The sequence below is a fragment of the Aythya fuligula genome, chromosome 2, assembly GCF_009819795.1.
Source record: "Aythya fuligula isolate bAytFul2 chromosome 2, bAytFul2.pri, whole genome shotgun sequence".
Classification (NCBI taxonomy): domain Eukaryota; kingdom Metazoa; phylum Chordata; class Aves; order Anseriformes; family Anatidae; genus Aythya; species Aythya fuligula.
In genome coordinates, this window is record NC_045560.1 from 125,935,123 (window position 1) to 125,945,473 (window position 10,351).

General features: G+C 43.9%; 1 protein-coding gene across 1 annotated transcript; it reads right to left on the minus strand.

The window, feature by feature from the left end:
• Nucleotides 1-5,750: 5,750 nt before the first annotated feature.
• On the minus strand, nt 5,751-7,539 carry MSC (musculin). The gene is made up of 2 exons (XM_032182316.1): nt 7,021-7,539; nt 5,751-6,355 (listed from the first exon to the last, which is right to left on the minus strand). Exons 1-2 carry the CDS (start codon nt 7,537-7,539, stop codon nt 6,269-6,271), a joined length of 606 nt encoding a protein of 201 aa, XP_032038207.1. The 3' UTR covers nt 5,751-6,268.
• Between the last annotated feature and the right edge of the window lie 2,812 nt (nt 7,540-10,351).

The window sequence follows — 10,351 nt, forward strand, 5'->3', positions numbered from 1 at the left end:
ACCCATATGAAAATGTCACATCCAGGAATACAACACATTTCCCCAGGACTGGACCTACCAAATTGCCTTCCAGTAGACAGCAACATATCTCTCATTAGTGTCTCCTGTCCACAGTCTCTCAAAGGTCCAGACAGGTCCAGACCATATGCATGCCAGAGTACCACCGATACATAAAGCAGGTTAAAAGGTTTGGCATTAACCATCTTTCTAAGGCCTCCCTTTTATGTGGTGGAAAACATTTCATGTACACGTTCATTTTGAGGGTGAGATTTCATGCCTCTACAGGAGAAAAAGAGTGACATTGGGTTTGTTTTGGTTTTCCCCATAATGACCTTCTGGCAGTTATCTGCATTCTTGAAGCTTCCCAGAACATTGACCTACCCTTTTCCTCTTCAGCCTTCTTCAGAGGGCAAGAGGGACTTCCCTGAATAAATGAATCACAGGACAACTGGGATCTTTCAGCTCCTTGTTGCAAAAGACTTGTTTCACTTTGGTCTCCTTTTCCTCTAAACAGCATGCCCTCGTGATGATACTAAGGACGTGAACTACTTTGAACTCCACAGTGCTTATATTCAAGGAATACAGTAGTTTCTTGTGCTGTCACAAATAGCCTAGATTTTCTGTGAATATTTATGCTATATTTCCTTCTTAACTTCACCCCAAGCATGAAAGGTACATTCTAGTAAATCCTGAATTTTGCCCTTCTCTGACTGTGGGATTTACAATGTTAATGCTGTTGCTTCTTCCATAACAACAAAATGGAATTAAAATTAAAAGTAATAAATTTGTTTTCAGGATTTCTGGCCATTTATCTTATTTCTATAAGCTCAAGCTGCTGTTGTCCATCCCCTGTGTACTTGCTGTCTCTGTCTGGCCTTTGTAAAATCCTACAAAGTGATGCAATCCTTTGCTGTTCTTGCAACTTTTTGTTCCAGATGCTGAGCAATCTGTTTGCTTGGGCTGGGTTTGTGTCTGTTTATATCTTCAAACTTGCAGCTCTGCCTGTTGCCTGGAGCACTTTTCTTGTAATATTCTGAATTCTTTTTAACACTGGAAATTCATATTCCTTTTAATACTTCCACCAGAGTAAGTAGATCAGGTAATTTGCCTTGCTTGCTAAATTCCAATCACATCGTCAATGTTAATTATATTTCTAATACTGTCACGACATGTTTCTTTTCCCAGACCGTGTCAGGCATCCCAGCTTTATAGGAGTGAATCATCAGCCACAAGGTTTTCTCAGTTTTGCCTGTCTTGTTGAATAGATCCTATAAGAATTTTTTAGCAGTCTTGACTTTTCTAGGAGTTTTAACTCTAGAGGGATTCTTATATGCTGCATTCCAAATAAAGTATTTTTAAAATTAATGGTTTTTTTGTTTGTTTGCTTGTTTTTTTTTTTTTGTTGTTGTTTTTTGTTTTTTGTTTTTACTAATTTAGGAGTTGTTCAGAACCCATGAAGTGATGGAGACCTATTTCTTCTCAGAACCTGAATCCTAACCAGCCTGCACTGTGGAAACAGACTCTGCATAATGCAGCAACTGATCCCAGTGAACAATTGTCAGAATATATTAAAAATATCAATTTACATAATGAGAACATGATTAAATTGACATATTTCTCAAAAACACACAAGTCATTTATGACTGTACACCCATTTTCAAATTCCTGGTATGAAAACATTTAAGCTCAGTTGCTTAAATATCTGCTTAAACTTTGGAAAGAAAATCTTTTTGGGAGTTGGATTTACCCTCCCAAATATTTCAGACACTTCCTTCCTTCCTTCCTTCCTTCTTTGTTTTGTTTGTTTGTTTTGTTTTGATGAATGGGCAAAGACCATAGCAATTGCGCAGGATTTGGAAGGCCGCTCAGCATCCATCTTCTCTGCACTGAACTGCACAAATCTCAGCTGGAGTGGAGTGTGGTAAACACTGCCCAGTGATGGAACATAATTCTTAGGCATAATCACCATTAATTAGCATTGGTGAAAATCTGTGCTGCCACACTAGACCCAAATATATAATTATATAGAATTACATATACACTTGTGCAGGAAGTGACTGTTCTCCGGTAGAATGGATATCTTTCCATGTTATTTCATTCAAAAAATGTAAGCAATACTTGCTTATAATATAAGGTAACTATAAGTTTGTATTGGTGGATAGCTTCAAATCTGAATTCTTCCTTCTTTTTATCTCACTTGGCTCATAAGAAGTTCATTCACTTAAACCAGGATTTATCCTACAGTGTATGGAAACATGAAATATTTGGCTGAATCATCCAACTAGTCACTTTAGAGTCCTTCTACAGCCAATGAGGAAAGACCAAGTAACTTTTTGGTAGTTAGTGAGATCCTAAAATGAATTTCTAGAACTCCCTCTTTCAACAGGGAGACCCCTGAGGCAGCCATTCTTCTAAAACAGTCACCTTTACTGAACTGACAAAACTGAAATTTTATTCCAACCCATAACATATCTGAGAGTTTTGAAAATAGTACGTATATAAAGTTATTACATGGGAAAGGAATGGCTTAGGTATGTCTTAAATACAAGCTATATTTCTTTTTCTCGGATCAGAATTGTTAACATTGGGAGATGTATTTTCCTTGTGTAAGCAAACACATGTATTGGAAAGGAATGGTTTCATGTTGGAAACGTGAGCTTTCTGGCTAATGATCTGTTCTGTCAGAGTCCCACATAAAGTAAAGACAAAACAAAATTCCACAAAACATTTATATAAAGTCATAAAAGTACTTTTGGGAGACAAATGTTCCTCCTTGTGTATGGACTGTCTGAGAGGAGAGTCAGTGTAGGTATTCTGCCTTTTAGATTTCACATGAAGCAGGTCTCAGGTAAATATAGATTGCAGATGAGTTGGCATTTTATTTGTTAAAGAGTTTTAGCAAAATTTCTATACATTTATGCAATCAAGATGGGCTTACCTTGTACTTTTTCCAAGGAACAAAGATGTCATTAATATAACAAGGCAATCATAAAACAGATACTTGACAAATGTCAAAAATGTATGCATTTCTTACCTGCCTTGTTTGTAGACCGCAGAACTGGAAGGTGGTTTTTCATTTTAAGCCTCTCCTTATCCAGCTATATAGCTCATACCCAGTCAAACAAAAAAGACTTTAAAAATGAAATGAGCTTACTCTATCAGGTTGGCAAAAACTTAATATAATAATAATAACAAAAAGTAAGGGGCTAAAACATACTATCTTCCTACAGAATCAATTAATGCTTAAAAAGTGTACTTTAGAATGCTGTGGTCACCTCATTTGTATAAAGCACAGATCCAAATCTCAACTGTTCATGAGTTAAAAAAATGTGTGCATGTATTTTTTTGTGTGTCTTTATAGGTGAGGAGCGCCAGAACACATGGCCTGGCACTTCCCTGGGCAAGCCAGCAGCCTTCATCTCAGGACTAATCTAGAAGGAGTCTGTTCACTTCACATTTTCCTAATCATATAATGCCTCTCACTGAGAGACAAGAAATATTATTTTACTTTTAACAAAGAGTATGTATTAAACCAAGGATTAAAATTAATAATTTGAAATATCTGAATCAGTCCTTGTTAGGAAAATGTCTGTCAGAAATGTAAACATACCTAATTGCCATAGTAAGATAAATAAGTATACACTGATACATGTATCTCTATAAAAGAACTGAGAGTTGTTTATACAATATTCACTATCTAAAAACTGATTTTGTCCTGAAGTGTGACCATTTTATGCTTCTATTCTAAAATTAGTGATAGTCTAGTGGGGCATTGCCATCACACAGATGCGGCTGTTATGGCAACAAACACAGCAAGTGCATTCATTGTTTTATGAGGAAACTATTTTTATATACTATATAGCTGGAAAAAAATATATATATATTTCAGAGCATGTAGCATGATGCATGGATGGAAGCAATAATATGTTTTCCTTAGTGTCACACTCCTCACCCCTGATTTTGACCTACTGTTTTTACTTTATACAGCTACTTCATATTTGAGAATTTACCCTGAATGTTTTTTCCAACATTTCACATGGAGCTTTCTACACTGTTTAAAGTTCTCCATGTTTTCCTTGTTTTTCCAATCTCCTGGAGTCATTAAGCAATTACAGCTGGGATCAAGGCCAAAAACAGCTAAGTATCACGACTCAGATTATCTCAAGTGGCACCTTAGTTAAATTGCTGAATAATCTTTTCTCTAGGGTTCAGATAAACATTGGTTGAGTTTTCTTATACCTTATGACTTCCTTTTTGATTTATATTATTTTCTTATATTGTTGAATGATTTGCTTATATTGTTTTCTTTATGCATGGTTTTCTAGACATGATTCCCCCTTCAGTTACATACCTACAAGTTAGGATAGCCCCCTTCCTTCACAGTCTTTGTCTAGGTAAAACTGGAAGATAAGTTAAATGATGGTCTCAGCACAGCTTGCCCTTAAATCACAGAAGACAACAGTTTCAGCAGATCCTGGATGAAGCCCTCATTTTGTTGGTCATGGATTATTTTAGACTTCACAGGGGAAAAAAATAATAATAACAATATTAAAAGTAATCTGCAGTTCAGATACTACTTGTAAGATACTACCAAAACTCAGTCCTGGGCTTCTATGCAGTATCTGAAAATAGAAAACCACAGTGCAGGATGATCTGACAAGAAACCAGGTTAAACTAGTTCTCGTTAAGCAAAAGCCATCCTGGTTACTAATATTAAGAAGAGGCGGTATGTTCTTCTCTAAAGCAATTAATCTTTCTTTCCTGATTGTGAATTAACCCTTGAGAAAATACTTGGAGCAAAAGAAAATCTTATCTCAAGAGTTTCAAAGTTAAAACAGAAAAAGACTGCTTCTAACTAGGAAAACCCAGCTGATTATCCCACCCCGCAAATACAAATAAAAGCAGAAAGGCTACAGATGAAAATGTAAAATGAGAGGTCAGCAAAAGGAGCTATTACACTATCCTTCATGCTTTGAAGCAGAACAAAGTACTAAATCAATTTCTTAATCTACATTTATTTATTTTCCTGATTCAAAGAAAAGGTTATGACAATAAACTGCATAAATTGTTAAAATGTGATTTTCCCTGCTGATTGACTTAGTACTGTACCTTATGTGAATAGTTTGAGATGAAAATGTCCTTATCTGACTGTTGCTGGAGATGCATCTGCTCTCAAGAAATAAGGAAGAGAAGGACATGTTTACAAAAACAGGTTTCAAGAATCTGCATTGCAAAGATGGTCCAACATCGATACAGCCACACAGTATCACAGTACCAGTAAGTCATTGTAACCAAGCTTTTAATGCAATTTATAAAAAAATAAAGTTATTTACATTTGCAACTTATTTGATGGCATCCTCCTTTTATTACAGCATTTGAACTAGTGAAGAAGTGTCACTAAAACTCCTTTGAGGGTAAACTTTTCAAAGATAAACATAACAGTACAGGAAAAATGTTTAAAACATTGCAAATTCTTGCTCTTTTGCAGCATTCATAGAATATCATTCTTTACAACACATGCACCCTGGCCTTACAGTAAAATGAATTCCTCTTCCAGATTAAGGCACAGAAACTGCCACATTTTGAGGACAACCCCACCTTACATGTGGCACTTCAAGACATAGCCAAAGGAATCATTTTAATTCCTGTGGATGGTAGTCTAAATGCAGAATTTAGCTATTTACACGTCTTTAAGAAGTCTCTGGTTAAAAGGATTAAAAAAAAAAAAAAAAAAAAAGTATAACTGTACTTAATGCATAGTTGCAGTAAACCAAATTTGTGAATACAAAAGCCATCAAAATATATTATAAATCTGAGTTTCAAAGCTACTCTAAAATACTGCTTTGCTTTAGAATACAAATAACACTGTTTGGGGTTAGTTTGTAGAGTTGTATTTTGGTCCATGCTGTTAATTCTATATCATTATGTTCCTCTTCCATTAGTTTAACAGCCTCAGAACAACAGGTCCTCAGGCAGTGGTAAGAATGGTGAAGCCAAAGAAGGGCTTTTCCAAATCTCAGACTTCAGCTGCTGCAGCTAGTTCATGAAAACTCTAATTTCCAATGTTTCCCTTCTTTACAGCTTCATATATATTTCCCTCAGAGCTCTAAGGGAAAGGAATGATGGGAGACACCAATTTAACCCTGTTAGAGTTGGGTTTTGGTCACCATCTTCTAGTCTTGAGCCAATAAATCATAGCTCTTAAAAACATCCAGCCCATAAAAAAAAAAATAAAAATCAACAACATCAAAAAAAAATATTACTTTGACTAAGCGGTAGTTCCACATAATCTGCTGGCAGTAGAAACTTCTTTGGTGTCAGTGTCAGGTCTTCCCGAAACCACAAATGGCCACGTCTGTAAGGAAAAAAAGAAAAGAAGAAGAAAAAAAAAAAAGTTATATCATATTAGAAAGAAAGTTTATCCCAGTATGAAACTGGAGCTTTATTAGTGATAAATGTCTAAGTGTGGTTCAGTCACAACCACGTCATCATGTTTTCATCCCTGTGGGAAGCGCAGAGAGCGCCGTGTTCCTCTGACAAATATTTTCATGAAGTTCTTCATTGAAATTAAAAGTTCCTCAACAGCACTGCTACGGTCGGCAACAAATTGTTCCCATCAAATGTGCAACATTTACAACTGTTTGTCTGGTTTCATAAATAAAAGGCCTAGGAACTCTTCAAATCCAACCAGTGGAGCAACCCTTCGGCAGGCAACGGGCATTTTGCTTTGTACCGAGCACCTAAGGACGGCTCGCTAGTGCTCCGAGCTAGCCGGCAGAGCGAGTTGCTCCTTTTTGGGACGCTAAAATTGTCTAATACCAGAGGAATTTGTTTCCTTAGGATTCCCTGCCCCGACAGCCCGGAGCACACACACCCGCCGTCCCCCAGCCCCAAACCGGCCCCCGCTCGCCCCTGGCCGAAGGTCGCTGGGGGTCTGCGCGTTTTCCTTGACGGCTGGCCCAGCCGGGGGGCTACCGGCTCTGTCCCCCCGCCTCCCATCCGAGCCCCCCGAGGCCGTACCAGGTTGACGGGGTGGACGTAGCCGTTCTCGTAGCGGTCCTCCTGCAGGAGCTGCCGGAGGTGGGCGATGTAGCTGGACGCCAGGCGCAGCGTGTCCAGCTTGGAGAGCTTGGTGTCGGGCGGCACCCAGGGCAGACTGGTCTTGAGCCTGGAAAACGCCTTGCTCAGCACCCGCATCCTCGCCCGCTCCCTCGCGTTGGCCGCGTTGCGCTGCGACTGCTTCCCCTCTGCCGGCGGCCCCCGCGGCCCCGACGGCGCCTTCTTGCCCCCGGGGCCGCCGCCCCTCGCCCGCTTCCTCTTGCAGCCGCTGCCCGCCGCGCAGCTGCCCTCGCCGTCCTCTTCCTCCTCCTCCTCTTCCTCCTCCTCCTCCTCCTCCTCCGCCGCCGACGAGTTGTCCCCCGAGGGGTACAGCTCGCCGCGGGGCTGCCGCTTGCCGGGGGGCTGCGGGTAGCCCAGCTGCAGCCCCCGCAGCTCCATCCCGGGCAGCTCCTCCGCCTCGCTCCCGGAGCCCGCGGACATCGGCCCGGGAGGGCGGCGGGAGGCGCTCAGCGAGCCGGGAGGGAGGCAGGGGGCGGCCCCGTCGCGGACAGGGGCTGCGGGGGGGGGCTGGGCACGGAGGGGGGGATGCGCCCCTTGCCGGCCCTATATAGCGGCTGGCCGCGGGGCGAAGCGGCCGCCGGGCCGAGGGGAGGGAGTCGCGGGGTTTGGGGGGGGCAGGAGGAGGGGGTAGGAGCCGGCCGGGGGCGGCGCCTTCTCCGCGCTGCCCCGCGCAGAGCTGCGCGCTGCCCCGAGGGGGGGCTGGTCCCGCAGGCCGAGGGGAGGCGGGGGGCACTGGGTAGGGGACGGGGTCGTCAGGGATGAGCTTGTCTTTTTTTTTTTTTTTTTTTATTATTATTATTATTGTGGGGGGGTAGAAGGACTGTTGTAGATTGTCGCTGGGAACGCGGGCACCGCGCTTTGTTAGTATCGGGAACCTGGGGGGAAACTGCAGGGAATCCCCCGCGGGTATAACACGTCTGAGAGCTCCGCCTGGCTGGGGGCAATTAACCAAAACCCATGGGGCTATGTGCGGCTCTGTGGCCCGGAGCAAACGAGGTTCTGAGCCACTCGCGGTTTGCTTTAAGCAAATCCCGCGGTACAGCTCTTAGAGAGTTGGCGGCGGAGAGGGAGACCCAGCGCCCGCTGGAAGTGCCGATAGGCAAATCCAACAGAGGCGTGCATTAGGGACCCCCGGCGTGCATCCCTCCCACACCCCAAAAAAGCCTTCTTCCCCGGGTGAATAACGGGAACTTGCTTCCTCTCCGGCCTTCCCGGCCCTGCCTGCATACAGTTAAGCAGAACACCAGTTCCAGCTCGCGGGATAGAAAAGAATCTAATGACTACAACAGGTGGAAAGATCTGCTCCCGAAATTTTGCTCCCGTTTTTTTCCCTTTACATTTCCCTCCCCAGCAAGTGGAACCTTCCCCGCTGCTGCCGCCCAACTTTCCTGGCAGCGCCGGCAGGGTTTTCGCCCAGCGCCGGGCAGCAGCTCCTCTGCCCGCCAGCCCCGGGCTCTTCCCAGGGCCGTGTAAATCTGTGTAAACCTCGGCTTCGCCCTCCGGGGCCGGATCCACGCCGGGAACGGGGTTAAGAGCAACCTCTGCAAGGGAAACTTGACGTTGCCTGAACCCCCGGAACACGCGGCTGGGCTTGCAACTGGAGCTCTTGAACTCCGGCTGACACCGAGATGCTCTCGCCGGGTCCCACGGGCTGTACGGTGGAAGGGGAGCACGCTGGACTTTTTTTTTTTTCTTTTCTCTGCCTCCCCAGTTAGCCTACATTATCCGTATAAATATATATATATATATATACATATATATATATATATATAAAGATACTGCAGGGGAAGAGATATAGGTTTACTTCCCAACCCCCCCATCTGGGTTGTTTATACAGGTGCGGGCTGAACGCTTTCCCTGCTAAAGATTAATGGGAGAAAGTGCTGAATTTCTTTAAACAAAGGAGAAAATGGTACCCAGCCTTAAAAGCCACAATGGCAAACCTCACCTTGCGCGTTTACCTCTTCCTCGGTGGATTAAAGGTGACGCGTAATGGATACTTCGTCTCGCTTAATGTCGGGATTGGGGCTGGGGGGGAAGGGAGGTGGAATAGCCCCATTCTCAGATTGTCTTTGCCTGCCTCTTGGTTTCTGGGAATTGGAATTAGAAGGGAATTAGAATGGGAATTAGAAGGGAGTAAATCTGGAGTGAGACCAGCGTTCGGATTTACACCCAATGAAGCTGAGCGGAGCTGACTCAGATTCATCAAATTCCTTTAATTTCTGCCACCCTGATCAAGGTATCGCTTTCAGGATTCAGGATCATTTTCAAGTCTTTGATGGGATTGGGGCATTACCTCATGCTCCAATTTCTCCTCTTTATCCTCTCCGTGTGCCTAGGAGGGAAAATATCCCTGCATATCGGGGCAGTTTTACACCCGTTATCAGGTGAAGCCCTCTGTCTCCTTTACAAGGTAAGCCGAAGTCCGACCCGAGGGCAGCATCTCAGGGTTTGCGGTGCCGGGGCTGCAAAGCCCAGCCTGCGGGTGGAGTGCGAGGAGCAGTAGCCAGAGCAGCTCCTGGGTGGCAGAAGCAGCAGAAAGGGCCTTCCTCGGGGAGCTCAGCCCCCGTTATTGGCCCAGCGGTCACCAAAGTCATCTTCTCCCTGCTGTGGGGACACCCTTGATTTAGGGGGGATGCTGGAAGGGAGTGATTTTCTGCACGCTTTCCCGGAAAGGAAATAAAGCAACACGCCCAAGTGAAGTCCACGAAGCTGGACTCCTTTCTGTCTGTGCAGCAGCTCGGGCTGTTTCGTGCTGCAGCCCGGAGCACAGGCATGAGGAGCATCCCCGGCTCGTAGCTGGGATGGGGCAGAAGAGGTACCGACCTTTTATTTATTTTATTTTACTTTTTTTTTTTTTTTTCCTAAAATAAAATCACAGCAAGACGAAATAGAGAGAGAGGAAAAAAAATGCAGAGGCCAAGTCCGTAAAAGCCAGGTTATCTTTGAGGATAGGAGGGGGAACTGCTAAAAGCCCCTTGTCTTTTGTATTCGTTCTCTAGGGTGTTGGCAGCGACAAAGCAGGGTGGAGGAGGGAGATGTGTTATCGATAAAGTGCTTTAAATAAGGCTTTCCTCTGGCATTTGTCCTTTCATCGAACTCAGCAGAGTTACCGAGTCACTTCGCTCCCACCTAAAGTGCACTCACACTTTCGGAAAGACTTCACTGTAACAAGGGCATTTTTATTCTGCTTCTCGCCGTGGTGAGAAAGGCAGGATGTCTGGAGGGGAGG